Genomic DNA, 18,171 nt, shown 5'->3' on the forward strand with positions numbered 1-18,171 from the left:
AGAGAAAGAATAGTTTGGATAACATTTGGGTAGATTTGAATTTAGAATTGTGAATTGAAAAATTATTTAAAATAATACTAGCGACATCTGACTGGGCAAGAAAACTTAGTATCACAAGGCACGTGTGCGTAATTAATCGACTACCGGCATTAAAACTATCTCGCTGCCGAAGATAATGTTTGCTCAGCAGAGCACTAATCCACCAGTCACGAGTTCAACGGGCTTCCGTCCGAAGATAGTCCTTGGAAACAATTGCCACAGCTCAAGTCAAGAAATTAACGAAGCAATGCAAATTCGCGTTGGACTAGAGCCGAGAGATCCAAGCGAAGCAAAACCTTCCCTTCCGATCCTTCGACTACTGCGCACGGCCGCCGGTGTGAAGAGAGGAAGGCGGGACCAAGGGAATGCGAAGAATGCATTCCGCGTCCACTTATATATAGAGAAGACGCCTCCCACTGCTACCGCGGACGCCATTAAAAATTCTTGGGTACGGCGATGGAGCCAATGAAACCCTAACCGTGCCTCTTTCAAGGCCGGGAAAGATCAACTCACAATAAGTATGGACCAGGGACGCTAGCAAATTCAGTCTATTCTATAATACCACCACATTACTATCCAACTATTTTACGAGTATGTAATGGTATTTCGAGAAGGCGACCGACAGCTGAGGTCATTTACGCCTTATAGAAAGAGAAACCCGTTTCATCATGGATCACGGAAGGGAGAATAGTATTCTATTCTACCACTGCTGTCCATCCCATTATTCTAACAGACATGGAATGGAATTTGGAGGAGGCGAGCAACAGCTGACGCCATTTGCAACACATACAGGGACATAAAGGGTGGAGAGAAACCTAGCGTCGGCATTCTCCTGATCTTAATGAAAGGTACCAAAGAGATCACGGTTTAACATCCCGTTGACTTTGCAGACAGATAGCCATGGAAAAACCTTTGCGCTGCGTATGTAGGATGGACCACAGATGCACCATAAATCTACGAAACATTTACTTGGCATCTTCATGCAAAGCAATCAAGGAGATTACGACAGAATTCCACCCAAATGTGCACTTCATACAGATGGGGTTCATAAGACAAGGGCACATTGAAAATTCAAAAATGATAAGGCTTTCGCCCAACGATGCACACAAGTATCGATTTAAGCAATCATAAACTAAGTGATTAGACTGCGAAGATAAACCACAATCGCAACAGAAACGCTTCAACCAACTAACCCAAGATATGTACATAGATATATGACCAAAAACTACGAAGGGAAAAATGTTGTAGTTTAAAATTTTTAGTACACCCCTCACCCCATTAATAATTACGAATTAAACTTAGGAGTATATAACATCACATCCACAAGTCGAACCTCAGGTGCGATCCAACATATAGTCTCCGGCTACATTAAACATGAGATAAACTTAAGTGAGTAAGAATTTTTCAGATTAAAGATACATGACGCTACGAATCGTGACCATGACCAACCTAACATTTGCTCCGACTGCTGATAAATTCTTGAAAAGAAAATATTTTTCAAATGAATCATACGAATTCACAGTTATCTTAAATGTCTAAAAGCGTTCGTAAAAATAAAGTAATTACGATTGAAAAACGGAGACCGATGGCTGTTTCACTGGCATGATTTTTTTCCATTTAGACGATAGTAAAATAACGAACTATGTCGATATTTAGCATGAAGCTGTAGGTAGAAAGAAAGATTGGGACTAAGCAGGAAAACGCCTGATCGTGACAAACACAGGAAATGGTCTAGACCAGTCAAAAACGGTACCAAATGAATTATCACATCATAAACTGCCGTCTGCCGATAAGGGACCAACTGCCGAACAGGATGGAAACGAAAATTGCGCTCGGAGGGCGCCTCTCAGAAGAATTTGCAGTCGCAAGGGCAGCGCGTCCCCAGATATAAACATCCGCGAAATTACGAAACCGGATTACGTGACGTTCCGTAACTCGAGATATTCCATCACGCGTACTTAGCAACCTATTTGTAAGTCCATCGTGGAAAACACGCCACAGGAAACCATAGAAGACGCGGTATTCGCCTTGTACTTTCCATCACATCTATCAAAACGTAAGGCTGGCAAACCCGGCAGGAATTTCCGTCGCCAAAGCTTGCTGGACTTCTCTGACCACTAAGAGAATAAAAAACTCGCGCGCAACCTTTTCACCAAGGCAGTGGCGCCATCGGACGATGGAACATGAAATGTTATCCCTCCAAATTAAATGCATATGAGTATAAAGGCAGCCGGTAGCAGGCGAAAACGAACTCCCAAGAGGCGAAACACGCCTTAATAGATTTAAAAGAAAGCAGCAAAAATATAATTATTGCTGATAGGACACGTTACACCGAGTTGATGGCAGCCACTTTAGCACTATCTTCAGATAAAATATTTGGAATTTTGCAATGATAATTCAAAATTCATCAGGAGGACATTCGGAAATCTTGACATCGGTGACATTTCATCATCAATTTCCACATTTGACTGAATATTACTGAAAGGCTTTCAATAAATATGGGATTCGGCAACAGACCTGCCTTGATCACTAGTATGGTGGGGTTAGAAAGAATATTAATTTCAACATTTCTCATTCACCATTACCCTATAAGAGGGACAAAGCACCATGGCTGTCAGTCGCATACCCTGAACCACCAAATATCGATATTAATGAACACCTTTGGACATAAAAGGGACTGATTGCGCTGATATACTTGAGTTTAAATCATTATCAATACACCATCTCCTTGAACGTTAACACTCGCGTATCTACCATAATCACCTGATGTTACCTTCCAGTGGATGGGAATAGAACAATGTCAAGTGCGTGATTCGAGAAACAGGTCGGAGTACCAAGCACTTCAGTCGGATGACGCAACGAATCAGAGGATCGAAGATCCCTTACCAACCGCGCAAGAATTTATTGTTCCGCGACCGCTCCTTGATCGCTTCACCACGCTAATCGCTTCGATACATTTCCCGCGCCTCCTGAAAGACCGTTAACACCGACGTAAAAGCGAACTCTTTTCCCTTTATTTCTTAAAAACAAAGGTAAGATCCCAAAGAAAGCGTTTCGATCCCGCCCGAAATCTCTCTCGATTCCCTGGCATATTGCTACATCAAATATATGCTGTCATCATGAAATATTCGGGGTAAAGAGAGTAAAACGTTTTCAAACTTTATTTGTAAGCGCAAAAAATTTACTTGAGCATCTATAGTTATTTCAGTACTTGTTCTGATGAATATTAAAAACGACTCTCGAATGCCTGTTATAATTTTTAGAAAAGAAATGGAACATCGATAAAAATGTTCAAAAGAGAATAGGCTAAAATATACCAATAACTAATGCAAGAAGTTTAATTATCACTCAAACAAAAGCCCGTAAAATTCAAGGAACTAGTACGGAAACAGTCATTCCGAATGGAAATCAACCAAGTCTCCTTTTCATTTTCGATTATTAACTTCCACATAGTTGAGCCTAATACCATTGAACGAACCATTCCGAGGTTAGTTATTAAATGTTTGAGTTTTAGTGCATTGGGTATTGAAAAGCTCAAAGAACATTCAGAAACAATGCAATCGCGCCATGAATCATACCGATTAAGACTTCGATCTTGTGGCCTAATAAATTCCCATGATTAAAAAAACAACACCTATTGCCTTTACTCCGCATATCATGTCGCCCTGATAAAAACTTTATCCTCTAGACCCCCAATTTCATCAAAGCTATGATCCAGAGCATTAAAACTTACAAATATTGCACTCACACGGACATCAGAGCTCATAGGACAGGGATTAAATCACTCGACCGAAATGATTAAAAACAAGATAATTAGGAACAAAGAACGACAAAAATACGTAAACTTGAAAAGATTACCTGATTTGAGAATTGAGTGGAGATGTGCGTCAAACAAATCTTAGAATTGCTGATTAAGATAACACCACAAATACCAGGAAATATTTTCTATAACACAAATTCAGAGGATATAATCATTTTTGAGATAACCGCCCGTTTCGTAATGCGAACTAATGGACCTATCTTTTGTTTTAAGTGATGCCAAGAAACCTTTTTATCTAACTTCCCAAAAATGCTCACAACCCGATGCACTGAACTAACAATAAGTATTAAATTACTACGCCCAAAATCAACATTGATATTTAAACTATGAGGATGTATAACGAGCATGAAAGAATGATAAAATACAAACACAGAAGAATTCACCGGACAATATGCGGAGTCACAATGAAAATATGGGACACTGAATTATTACAAAAACAGGAAAACAAAAACAAAGTAACCAAAAGGACCACTCTCTGAAATCACATCCAAATTGAAGCCAGCTATAAAGTTAATGTGCGATTAGAGACAATCGAGATCCGTCAGCAACACGTGAATGCCGGCGGTACTTTCTTGGGCAATTGGATATCCCTCATAAAATGAAACACCGAAGAAAAACAATTGAATATTCCGCTCCCATGATGAGGAAATACACTCTATTTTCATAAGAGAGAAAAGAGGAAAAGACATTCTGCCCTCTAGAAACCAAACTGACACAAACAAGTTCCAGAAAAAAAGATCCTTAGAACCACGGCACAAACAAACAAGCTTATCTAGCTTTACTAATGATCACTGATTAAAGCTTAATCATAACACTAAAAACACAAGAAAAACGGTACTGAACCTAGAGAATATGTTCCAACAACCTGGCTGGTAAGCTTCATCTCGTACGGAGCACCACGAAAAAGGAGCATTGGTGGAGAACTACGATTCCTGAGAGAGACCGTCACCAACCAAGCACACCGGCAATGCCGATCTCTCCTCTATCAACTACCAAGACGGCGAACTAGGATATTAAAGCGGCTATAGGCGAAGAAAAAACCGAGTCGGCAAGCGGCCAGCCAAACGACCGTCAAAATTCGCCTAGGTGACGCATCCGGACGTTATGCACCGCAGACCTCCACGGCCGTCCGAATTCGTCCCAGGGATAATCAAGTGATAACGGTCCATTCTTCCTGAATCTCCCTCGCAGGGTATCTTAAACGGGTTCCGCTGTGACTACACAATTCAAGACAAATACTTTTCGTATATGACACGGTCTCAGGCGTTACTTTGTGGAACTGCTTCATCATAAAATTTAAAAAAAACATATTGTTCTATTCCACACTTTATTTACCTGATGATAGCATGATATGCGGAAACCCGGGTCGTACTATTTTAAATAAAAAGTGGAATGGAACGAATTATTTTTATTTAAAAAAATACTTTTCGTATTGGTGGCTAAGGGGATTTTATTTTTCTAATTGGTGGCATATTATCTCACAGCCGTATTTGGTCTTTTTTTTGTAAGGAATGACTCTTTCAAAACTTTAGCTATCACCTGAAAATGATCAGAGCACATCGTTTTTTGTAAGCAATTTCTATAAATCAAATATATCAAAGGTTTTCATAGAGGTAAATTACAACAAGGCGCTATACTACCGACAATAAAAATTTCAAAAGAATAGAGCAAGTTTTTAAAGAGTTTGTCGCGAAAAAGACTACTGGTTTTGTCTGGGTAAGAAACGCCCTTAAAAAATGACTTTTCAAAGCTGATATCCAGGTAAATGGTAAATAGAAAAACTGGTCTCATAAAACTAAGGTAACTCGATGCAAATGAATTTACTTGACACATTACCATGACAGCTAAAAGCAAGAGTAGCGCCATTGTTATTCCACTTAGGAATTTTTTCCTCTGTTAGGTAGGTACCGCATAAATTTGCTGACAACTTGGAAAGTGCACCGGTGAAGATTCCATGTGTCATATTTGTCACGTTTCTCTTTCATAATGCACCCAATTTCAGTTTTCTGCCAATTCGACAGCTTAACTATTACCGCAATTCATATTTTTTAACGCCAAGTCAATCGTCACAATAATTTGCGTACTTTGAAACACCACCAATGAAAAATATAGCACAAAGAGCCTAATTACATTTTCCGAGAATCGATGGAGTGCGATGAGCAATTACTTGAAATTTTGTTAAAATGACATTTATTTGATTCCTCGACTAAATTATCCGAAAAAGCGATGAAGACGTTTGATCTTGCGTAGGTCCCCCCTTCACGGGGGACAAAAACCCTCTCGCGCTCCATCTAGTGGTCGGCTCCAAAAAGTTTCTGCTGTGCCCAAAGATGCTTCCTCAGGCGTCACAAGGGCGCGACATTCGGATTGAGGTCGCGCGGTCATTCCCAAAAATTGAAACGGCGCGCGTCTCCGTGGAAATGCGAGAATCGTATCTACGCAGCAGACATCAATCTGAATGCCAGAATCACACGCAGGCCCGCCCAGAGAAATTGCGGGCCCAAGGGCAAACGTTGTGTCACAACGGTCTCTCCTAGCTTTTTTCATAGCGATGGCATTGACGAAAAAATATGACGAGATGGATGATGAATGCGAACGCAATAGTATCCATCACCAAAAGACTCAAATAATACCCACAAAACGATACTATTTTTGAAACTCGTATCCTATCAAATTCTTGGATTTACTGCATGTTGATAAATATTATTAGGTAGGTAGGAAATAATTATGAATATTAGGGTAATACGTGACAAGACAGAAACTGGAGTACCAAACGGCCAAGAAGCTCATCAATTGTAGATTGTAACTCCGCATTGGATTAATATCATAGGAAATATTTGACCGAAGAATCACTAAAAACACCTTTTACCAAACGCTTCCGCGGATGCAGACGAAATAGACAACTAATAGAAAAATGAGGAACAGCCTACCACGCGAAATACCCAGCACACAATCATGCCCCATCCCAATTTTGTTGCCACTACTATGGGACTTAACTGGAACCAAGAACCTATTCAACAGGTCAACACTTTCAAATTAATCATGACCTGTAATCCCTACAATCTAACAATTACACCAATGACTGCGGGTGCAGAGTGCTGCGCGACGACCACTTAGAACGAACACAAATATATAATTTTTTGTATTGCATTTTCAATAAAGCGAGTGAACTATTCCATATCGATCTAGGATTTGAACTTAACCCTGATTACAGGATGCGGACCGGCGAAACGTCTTCCTTCCATTAGAGACCATACAATCATTGTTCACGGATATGCAAGAGAGTAGAAAATGATTGTTCCAAAGTAGGCTTCCATAACCACGATTTTTAAAAATCACAGAGAAACTTAACCATTTTTTTCATCTCCTGTCTAGGCCTGGTTAAACGGTTTATTAACACGTGTGAGGTGATGTCAAAATGAATGAAAAATTGTGCTGAACCAGAGATGCAAATGTACAATTGCATGAAACAAATTACACCTAGTACATACATTCACACAAGTTGGGTAGTTTCGCGGTGCATTTTTGCGTTCATTCACGCGCTCATAGATTTGGACATTTACTCGTAAGGGTTAATGCACCGCACCAGACCTTGACACGCATTTTGAGATGTGGAGCCTCTACATACGAAAATCCAGCAGCGTGAATGAAAACAAGCATTGCATAGTGAATAGAAACAAATTAAATGGACGAGGCAGGATACCATTGAAACAATCATTTTTCTTTAACTCAAATCAAAACCAAGGCTCAAATTCCACATACCTCCTCGTGATACATTCACTTCATTAGGCACATCATTCAACCTTGATAATACACCCTTCGTTACGCTATTTTTCATAAATTAAAAGATGTTACCTGTAAAATAATTACTGTAAGTCTCCGACTCTCCACGCAAACTGCGTTGACAAGTGGGGAAAAAATATACCCATCCCCCATTTTTTGCATGCGGTAGGATAAGAATACTTATGCATATAATTAAACATACGCTCTTTTTTCAGAGGTTTTCGTGTTCCTAGTAAATCAATAAAAATGTACCTACGTCTTTAACTTAAATACTAAAAGATGCTGTAATATACCACAATCTCGAAGTAATGAGGCACCGTATAACGAATGAGTAGTGTAACATTTCAAGCAGCAATGGGCGGGTAGCTAATACCCCGCTATTGAAAATAAAAAATACACGACTCACGCGGTTTCTAAATGCTGTATTACCACAGGAAAGGACCCATGATAATGGAGACGTCCACAATTCAAATACCTTTCCTACCAATTTTACATGTACACTATATCTCGTCCAATCACGCGGATAATGGTTTAAGTTCTTAGCTATGGTCCAACTTACACCGCGAGGAGTTTTATCGGTAGAATGGTAACCCGAATATGAACTCTGGGATCTCAAGTAATTAGCCTAAAGCTTTCCACCACAAAACTTCCTTCCTTGTCATATATTTTTTTAGTAGACCACCAATTGTTGGCATGGGACCAAGCAACGTTTCTACAGACCTCTTCCCTAGAAAATCTGTACAATGTTTTTTCTATAACGTAGGAAAATCAACGGAAATCGCTGTTCCTACCTTAGAACAGGTCCCATAAACGAGGAAAACTTTGTGGTTGAAAGTTGAAAAAATATTTAATAGGTGTTTTCAGTCTTCACCCGCATTAAAACTCATGGCAATATACAAAGGATCCATCCGAATTTATTTTATTGGGTAATACATCCAAACGCTCTGTCCACCACAGAACTTCATTCCTCTTTATATGATATTTGATGGCTCGAGTAAAAATTGTTGCCACAAAAAGCAGTAATGTTTTTTCAGACTTCAATGTTAGGAAATCCTGTAAGATTTTTTTAACGTAGAAGCCAAGGGATAAAACGGAAATGGCAGTTGTTTCCGTGGAACAGATTCCTTTTCAAGGAACCAGCTGGTTCCAAAAATTTCTGGTCCGAATACTTCCCCCTGATATGAACCCAGGACCTAATGCTCCACCCACTGAACCAACACACTTCTCGCGTGCCTCCGAATGATCAGACTTCATGGCGACGGGAATACATATTTCCATACGTCAAATTCGTCGTCGCCAACTCAGCATCTGCGGGAGTGGTCCAGGACCTTCCTCATCGATTCGTCTGAGAACCACGCGCTAAGGGGAAAGTAGGCGGCAAGCGAGAGCATGAGGGAGTGGGTGAAGCACTTTTTTCTTCAATTTGCGGCGCTTTTCATTCAACAGCTCCCTAGCCAAATCAATCGATGCACGCATAACGAGTTGACAAGCCGAGACCAAATGGGGGGGGGGGGGGGGGGCGAGTATAAGGGGTTTTCCAACGGCAAAAAAAAAGATGACATAGGGAACGTAGATGAAAGCAGATCGCGACGTATAAAAAAAGAAGAAGAAAATGAGCAGCAATCGATTTCCTCGCGGAATTATGAACTAAATATACCCGCATGGTGGCATGCCCACATCATACAACGGCAGCATGTAACCGTCGTGATAAAAAAATTAAGATAAGGGGATTATCCACGAGCGTAACGTTCCGCATGACTCTAGATAACATTAACGCCTGCAGGCGCATTAGCAGAGCTTCATGCTAAGGGAGTCAACGTGCAAAGCAGTGAACCCTATATAGACCAAACGGCTCGCTGCGGTAAGTTATTTTCCGTACGAAAAAGGATGGGTCGCAAAGGAGATAAAAATGCACACATTCATTCAGGGCACTATGGAAAAGGGTAACAATTAATGCAAGCTATTAATAAAAGGGCGCAGAATCAATACACATTTCAAATCTACGACGCTCATATACGTAAAGATTACCTTTGACAGGGGTTGTCCAGCTAATTCCTATATACTACTAAATGCCATACTTTAATACTACATTCTTTACGATTCATATTTACGATAAAAGACCACTTCTCTGCACGACACTTCAGGGCAAAAAGATCAAAATCTGAGAATTTTCAATTGAACGAGACATCCAAAGTTTTATACACGAAAAGCCAGATTGCAGGGTGCGAGGACGAAATGCACTGCCGGATGCAAGGCCGCCTGTAACATACCCAGTCCAATTTTGGCACCATCCCAAGTAAGCCAACTATGATATTGATGAATGAATCGCAGAGCGAACTCACACCGCTAATGCAGACAGACAGTCCCCAAACGATGATTACGGCAATAAAAATGAAAACGAGAAAAACACGGCAGTCGTATATAAAAATGAGAAACTGAAGAAGAGTTCACAAACAAACAGGGTGAGGCTCAATTAAAAACAAAACTTCCGAGCGTTGAAGAAAAAAAAATCAACAAATGTTTTTTTCCGACAGCAACCCTCTTCGTACACATTAAATGTTAACCTTACGGAAGCAGAGGAAAAACTTACCGATCGACGCTAAGACGACATGTGTTCCGCGCGTATTGAATTAGTACCCACATCATTTCAGAACACACATAGGGGGGTGAGATAAGACCAGAAGCTCATAAAGATTAAAAGATGGTAAAGGATTATTTGACAGATATTATGGGATATCATTTCGGCAGCTCATATAGGATCATACGTGCTCGAGATGTGAGAGTGGATTTACTGATCTATCAGATTGTTAGAGTACACCTTCAGACAATATTAAATCTGGGATTTTGGGTTAAAGATGAAATAAAGCAAAAGCCTATCCCTATTAAACATAAAAAAAACTAATTTAAACCAGTGATGAGTGATCTTTCACCCCCTGAAGGTCAAAAACTGCGATATATAATATTAATGTGTGTACGGAAACAAAACAACGTATTGATACCCGCAGTAGCATGTCGAATTGAAACTAAACAATGATTTAATGACAGTGAACAAATTGAAATTACGGTAGACAAATTATAAAATGAAAAAAAGGAACAGCATACGGAAACTGAAAATTACTTATCTCAATTAAGCTAGGAAACCTTACGACTTTCGTATCTTCAACCCCTTGATTGGAATCCCTACATTGAACGATGAACGTCGTTCGAGCGGTGGCAAGTTCAAGAAGCCCCAGAAATCTTCCAAAGCAACAGAAGGTTACGACGCCTTGACAATATAAATAATCTCTATGGATCTCGCTAAAACCATTTGTAGCAAAAACATTTACATCATTTAATAGGAATTCGAGGGTCTTCATTTCATAATGCCATGCTACCCCTGAGGAATTATGATAGACAGGTCCGATAGAAATGGAAAATGAACTTGGAATTAGTAACAAAAGGACAAGGTTATCTCAGCTCGAAGATCATAGACAAAGGTAAGCTTGGAAGAGCAACCAAAAGCCACTAAGATATGTACTACAAAAAAAACTTTTGGAAAGGTTTCAGCACATTCAAGATCAGAACGCAACGGAAGGAGGAGCAGGGTCGCCAGAACCCTCACGAAGGCCAGCACTAGAAATAGATCGGAAATGCAACCGAAAGCAGAATAATATTACTTCCTCAAACACGCCAGCATGAAAATAATATTGAAATCTAATGCAATGTTTTTGTAACCAGATTTAATCTATAACGTATCGGCTTGTCGGGATCTTCCGTCCCTTTTGTAAACAAATATGAACACCAGAAGAAGAGTCATGAATTGATAGAAGCAGGCATCCGTCGTCATTCAGAAAGTAAAATAGCTCATGAAATTACATGAGCACCGAATACATTTGAATGAAGCTCCAGCAATACAATTGCCGAATTCAGAAAAATAATTGGCTGTTAAACAAAGAGGTAAGAATCGCAGCAAAACATGGATTACTAAAATCTCGCATCACTGATGACAGCAAGGATTTCCAAGTATTGCTGCTCGCGTAAAAGTTCCGTCCAAGAAATTTACGCCCAGGTGTGTCACAACGTGGCCTGCTATGCATTACGTGCCGTAACCCTCGCCTGCAGCTGACTCAAGCGCCCACTTCCTAGAAAATACGTGATTCCAAGCAGGAAGGGGCCAAAGGTAACCGGTGATGACAGGCGGTGTGAACATTACGACGATTACGACAAAAATGAAGTTGGCGATTTCGTAGAGAATAACCACATTGAATCGATATTGAAAAATTGTTTACATGGTGAAATAAATATTTTGGCAAAAATGAGCGACATAGATATAGTAATGATGACATGATGCAATGTAAAGACAATGCGGGTACTGGTCTGAATATCTACCACGAAAAGAAGCCGGTCATAGTCTGATAGTAAGGATTCCTATCAAAGTTGCAACTTCAATTAAAAAGTGGTTGTTAATTAATATGCTAGGATGAGAGAAGAAAAATTCGACATTAACCACCCTGCACAAAGAAGAAAAAAATACAACACAAGGGAAAATGCAATAAAGTGGAGCAAGAAAGATTAATTTCTTCCATATCAATACTTAGAAATTTAGCAATATAGGGTGAAAACCACAAAGGAAATCAAAACGTGCGCCGAATACGAAACAAATGAAATCGCCAAAAAAACATCATTAAATACGCAGCTCCTTGATTTACAAAAACGCTTTCCGGTTTCTACGCGCATATTTCTACCAGAACATACGAAAAAATAACAATTAATTTCAAAATTTTACAAAATATAATTGAAATCACCACACATTTACGGTGATTTTTTTATTATTTTGCAAACCAAGGAATTGCGTAAGTGCAAATAGGTCGATACCTATGATTTCTATCATGTTTAATCCCAAAAGATTACCCATTAACTCTGATTAGGAACATACCCAATTGCGGATTCTAACACTTGAATTGAAATAAAATTCAGACCAACAAAAACCAAGGGAGCCGACGAAAAGGGAAGAGATGTCTACCGGGTGTATAAGTGACATATCGTGCAACAACATACAATGAAACGTAAATACATGAATCGAGTAATGACCACAGTTACCATTGATGGGTATTAAGATGCAGGAATTAGTAACTATTAAAACCCTATGGAATACAAAATAATAATAAATTAGGTTCATACCTCTGATGGGAAAGGGCTTCGTCTGAATCGTCTCTGTGGCTGGAGGAATAGCACTTCTTCTGGTCTCTGGAGACATTGGTAATAACACTCACTTCATAACCTCGTAAAAGAATCACTGGACGTATCGTGTGTGCCTCAGAGAAAGATGATCACGCGAGTGCCTCATGTTTGACAAGTCTTCCCACTTGCCATTCTCCAATCTGCAGGAAGATATTGGAATAGGGGAACAACCGGAACAACCAATGGGAATCGTCGTTTGAAATTCCACATTCGAATAGCAGAAAAAGCTCCAGCGCGGACGAAGATGGAAACTTCAAATTAAGAAGAAGTGCGATGAGGCGATTTTTGTTGACATTTTCGTACATAGGGACAGGTTTTAGGTTAGATTTTTTACTTATATCTTAATCTCTGTACTTTTAGATAACGTTCTTGCTCACATATTTTTGTAAAAATTTCAGGGGCGTTCAAAAGAAAATTGATCTTGAAGATAAGCTGAAACCGGATCCTGAGTCGGTACAAGGAATCTTAGAAATTGCCCTTAAACGATTTCAACCAATTAATTGCCCTTCTGTTTTTATTTCAAGCAGGTTAGTAGATAAAAATCAATGTCGTATGATTTCTAATTAAAATTTATCATATCAAGATTATGAGGACCCCACATGAGTTTAATTTGCCTACCTTTTATCTTGGTTTCCTGATAATGCATTCCTTTACAAACAACGCGGTAGCTCTCTATTTAAAGGTAAACATATATCGTGGTTACTATGTCTAAGGTGTGAAATACCATTTCACTTCAGTTCAAAACGATTTTGTTTCAATAAAATCACATGAATGGGTTATTAAAATACAAAATCCACGTATTCTCCTCATTGGAACGTACCGGGTTGTTTTTATGAGTTGAGGCATAAGCAATAAGTGTGGGCCACCTTTCGTGAGTAGAGCAGACAATTTACAAATCTTTGCCGTTTTTCCTTATTGGCATTTCCTCTCATACTTTTAATTTATTTTTCTAAAGGACTGACAAAGGAGTTCATGGTCTTGAAAATGCTGCACATGTTGATTTTGAGCACCCCCAAGGCGATTCCCCATCATGGCCTGAATTTATGATTCATGGGTTAAATAGATACTTCTGCAAAGCTCATGCAGATCTCCGGTTGGTTTTGATTATCCGACCAGCTTAATTTTAATGAACTAAAATGTTCTGTAAAGTGAAAAATACCTTTACATTTCAGAATTAAAAATATACTGCCAGTACCGGATACGTTTCATTCACGATTTAATGCAAAATCGCGGACTTACCTTTACCGAATAGCAGTTCAAAAATCTTCATGGTCCCAAGATTTCTCTCATGAATATAATATTAAAATTCCAATGGGCGAGTGGAAGAGATGCTGTATGATTGGGTAAGTAGTTTGACAAACTGCATACTGATGCTTTGCATGCAGCTCATTTTCTGCATAACTTCGATGTGTGAGCTGCAGTTTTGACTCCTAGGATTTTGTTTTGATCGAGCTTCGTTATGGATTTTTAAGGATAAAATCCACCCTAAATTTGAGGAGAGCTTGCCAAAAATCATCCTAAAATTTTGAGGGTTGTGAGAGTTGAGTAACAGCTTCCCAGAATGTAGATTCCAATTTATCTGGTCTCCAAATTGATACCTTGGTTCGTCAAATGCAGTACTATGCTTTATTTTCATGTAGTTTCAGTTGTAGTTGTATAATATTAATGTATGAAAGAAATCAGATTAACTTTTTCTGGTGCCTACGAGACAAAAATGTTTTCCATTGCTACGGGTAACATAAGAATATTTTATACCTCTCTCTACTGAGCTCTTTTTTGTGGCGGAGTTGCCCAGATTTTCTCGTCCCTCCGATTTGGGACCCAACTCAAGAGGATGCCAGACCATTACCCTGGCCACTGTTCTAGCCCCTCTAATCCTATGTTATCATGGGTCCATGGTCAACTTATATTATTACCAGTGTTTTTTATTCAAATATTAATATTTATTTTGTGAAACAGCTAAGTGTTTTCTTAACCTTTGTGCATCATGAAGGAGTTTCACCATGTTACGCCAACCACCATCGCATTTAATAATAATGTCGTTTATTTTCGTAGGCACTGGGGCCCATGAGAAAACAAAAGTACAGCTTTCTACATTTCCAACTTGGTAGATAAATAGAAGAAATAGAAATATTGCTTTTGATTTTCAATAATTTACGCTCCTATTAGGATAAAAAGCATATTGAAATGGATTTATAGTATAATAAGTAAGTTATTGAAGATAAGTTACTAAGTCTGTAACTCAAGAGAAGCATTATTAGGAAAGCTAAAATTTTGTTTAAAAATTGCTTATGCGTATTAAAAAAACAAGCTATTAATTTCAAAGTATCAAATATTGGAGTATGCAAAAAAATGCTTCTTTGCAAAAACCATTGACAATATAACCACTTCTCAACAGATATCTGCTGTGAGAAAGATCATAAATGAGTGGGAGGGTCGGGACCAATTGCCGAGGGGTGGCCTTAAGGTCTCTCTAAGCTGGGTCTCAGGCAGGGCAGGAATGCCTACGACTATAGCTACCTCTGCAGTCATTTCCCTTCCCCTGCACCAAAGATAGCTGACATCCATTCATTTGCATTGACAAATCAATGCCAGCTATGGCCGAAATTAGGTCTTATTCGTCTTCAAATGCTCGTCAGCTACTGCTGACTTTCAGTGCGAAAGGGTTAAAAACATTTTACTTAAAACCTTGTATTCAAATTCTTAGAATATGGTCCCATCATGGTACGAAACTCCCAACTGTCGGGAAGCTTCACACCATCAGTTTTCTCTGGCTAACCTTCTAAATTCCTCATGCTGTTGAGGGAGCCCAATCCAAGTATTACTCTCGGCCCCTAATGGAAAATTTGAGATTGGGTAGTCAGTTAAACAAAAATCATACAGGTAGGATTTCAACTTGATACATATTTCCTTTTAGCATGATTGTCCCACCCAGTATCAAATGATTATTACTCCTGCATCAATAATAATAATAATTTCTGCTGGTATTGCTATTGTCCTACAGAATGTGTTATGTTCCTTATGCAGGCTTCTGCGGGTCGATGAGTATGAAGATACATCTTTTTCGGGTAATATACCGCGTACGAACCTACGATAGGACAACAATGGACCCACGCGGTGTATTACCCGAAAAAGACGTATCTTCAGAATGTGTTATGCTCTATCCTTTTCAACATAAGGCAACCCAAGGGAAACGACCACTCATGTAATGCAGTGCTATGAAAATACTTTCTTCCTCAAATCAGCGATTCAACGTGAAGGTTGTTTTGGATAGACGAGAGGATAGAGCCACAGGCAAGTGAATGCCACCACACATTTGGGGTATGGTGGGGATCAAGTTCCTTTCCCTGAGCCACCTTGCACTTTGAGGATTTTATTTTAGGGTATCCAAAGGTTTTGAACCCAGGACCCTTCAATCAATAGCAAAGCACTATACCCTTCATGCTAGATGAAAATAAAACGATGCTGAAATGGAATGGCATTTGGTGAAGGCAATTGGCAGGTATAGGTCATTGGCACCATGAGAGAAATAAAATTCCAGGCGGAGAAAAACCTGGCATTGCTATTAGCTTGGTTTTAAATAACGGTACGAAAGGGGAAAAGGGTTTTACAGTGCATCCATTATATAGAGTGCTGTTCATGCTATGTGCCCTCCACACAGCACCCAGTTGGGAATCAGTTTTTCATTGAAAAAAAAACACTATGACAGGATTCGCACTAGGGTCCTCTGGATAAGAAACCAAACGTCAGCATGATAATTATTTAATGTGATAAATGTTTATGTTGTGGATGCTTACATATCTATATTTACATGGAGATAAGTACATATTGTTGTATTGTTGATCTTTCTAATAAATTCTATAGTATTAAATGGTGATCGATGCGAGAGCTATATATCTTCTTACTTACTGGCCATCAGTCACAGCATTATTGTTGTACTATTTGTTCTGCTTATTGTTTTTACGCCTTTTGCCAATTTAATCCTAAGTATTTCCACGTTTTCGCCTACAGGGATCCTAACTTTGACATTGATAAAGTAAAGGAGGCAGCATCATATTTTGTTGGTCTCAAGGATTTTCTCACATTTACCGGACGAGGAAATAAGTTACCTGAGGGGTACTCCACTGTGAGGCGAATCAACAGTCTGACCATCTCTCCTGGTCAACCACTTATTAACTCGATTTATGATCCAACAAATCATATGTACGATTTCTGGGACGTAGTAGTGAATGCTAAATCATTTAATTATCGACAAGTAAGTAGAATGAACCTGAAATATTGTTAAAACATGAAATTTCTTATTTTTATTGAGGTCTGCATACATATTATTTTTAAGAATTAACTCCCCCTACCAACCATAATTTGTGCACCAGGGAAGCACATAGCCTGAAACATGCTTTAAGTTTTGCTTGGGAGGTATACAGATTGCCTGTATTTGTTGTCAATTCACACTCATCGGAAAACCATGCATTTTAATAAGGCAGCTGTATATTTCATTTGTGTAGTGGTGCATATTTAATTCATGGCTCATTATAGGCAAAAAAAGTTAAAATTGCAAAAAGGAAAAAAGGAAGAAAAGTTATAAAAATCAAGGAAAAAATATATCTATGTTAATTTGAAATTTTTGTTGCCTGTTTATTCTGTCAATTCCCATGCCATTTTTTCATTCAGGTTTCTATCTTCTAAGATTTACTGTACATTGCATGTGTTCCCTGGAAGCCTGTCTTCAATTTTTTCTTTAACTTACTCTGGAAAGGTAACATGGTTGGTAACCATTGTATTGCCACATTCCCCTAAGTGCTCGTAGGCCAAATTATACTGCTGTAGAAGTGAAATATTCTCATTATGCCAGAAAAATGTTACTGGGTATAAAATATGGGAAGATTTTTGATTTTTCTTCCTCATAGGAAAATCCACTAGGATCGCTAGAACATTGATTGCATATGCTGGGTTTCGCTAATAGTAGGGCCTCCTTCGCTTCTATAGCGTTGGGGAGTTTTTCCCTCGTCCCCTCCCTTCCAATCCCTTCCCAGAGGCGTCGGCGGGCTCCCATCGCGGCGGCGCCTCTATCCTTTTTCCTTCCCGTCCTTCCCCTCCCCGGGTGTCGGGGCGTATAAGCCACGGGCTTGGTTCCCGGCCCTGGTGCGTTGTATCCTTTGAAGGGTTCACCTAGAACCCTCAAACTCTCTGTCTGGTCAGGGTCTTTAGTGGCAGAAATTATGAAATGTCTCTGTATTGAGAAAATGAGTATCAGATGATGGGCTAGTGTTCTCTTCAGCATATGTATTTATCAATCCTGAAACATCTAG

At 39.2% G+C, this 18,171-nt stretch overlaps 2 protein-coding genes across 7 annotated transcripts in view; one reads left to right on the forward strand and one right to left on the reverse strand.

The window, feature by feature from the left end:
* LOC124158676 (6-phosphofructo-2-kinase/fructose-2,6-bisphosphatase 2) overlaps window positions 1-12,972 on the reverse strand; it is a 78,808-nt gene extending 65,836 nt beyond the window's left edge. For 3 of the 4 annotated variants that reach the window (XM_046533897.1, XM_046533896.1, XM_046533899.1), the window contains exon 1: window positions 12,803-12,972. In XM_046533897.1, the coding sequence (XP_046389853.1) occupies window positions 12,803-12,878 (76 nt within the window). In that variant the 5' untranslated portion in view covers window positions 12,879-12,972. Of the gene's footprint in view, window positions 1-4,702; window positions 4,847-12,802 lie in introns of those variants that run through there. The other variant, XM_046533898.1, reaches the window with a different exon arrangement.
* The window catches only part of LOC124158677 (tRNA pseudouridine synthase-like 1), a 42,542-nt gene that overhangs the window by 16,367 nt on the left and 8,004 nt on the right, over window positions 1-18,171 (forward strand). For 2 of the 3 annotated variants that reach the window (XM_046533903.1, XM_046533902.1), the window contains exons 2-5: window positions 13,261-13,389; window positions 13,818-13,955; window positions 14,035-14,205; window positions 16,874-17,117. In XM_046533903.1, the coding sequence (XP_046389859.1) occupies window positions 13,261-13,389; window positions 13,818-13,955; window positions 14,035-14,205; window positions 16,874-17,117 (682 nt within the window). Of the gene's footprint in view, window positions 1-13,031; window positions 13,183-13,260; window positions 13,390-13,817; window positions 13,956-14,034; window positions 14,206-16,873; window positions 17,118-18,171 lie in introns of those variants that run through there. The other variant, XM_046533904.1, reaches the window with a different exon arrangement.

The sequence above is a fragment of the Ischnura elegans genome, chromosome 5 (assembly GCF_921293095.1).
Source record: "Ischnura elegans chromosome 5, ioIscEleg1.1, whole genome shotgun sequence".
Lineage (NCBI taxonomy): Eukaryota > Metazoa > Arthropoda > Insecta > Odonata > Coenagrionidae > Ischnura > Ischnura elegans.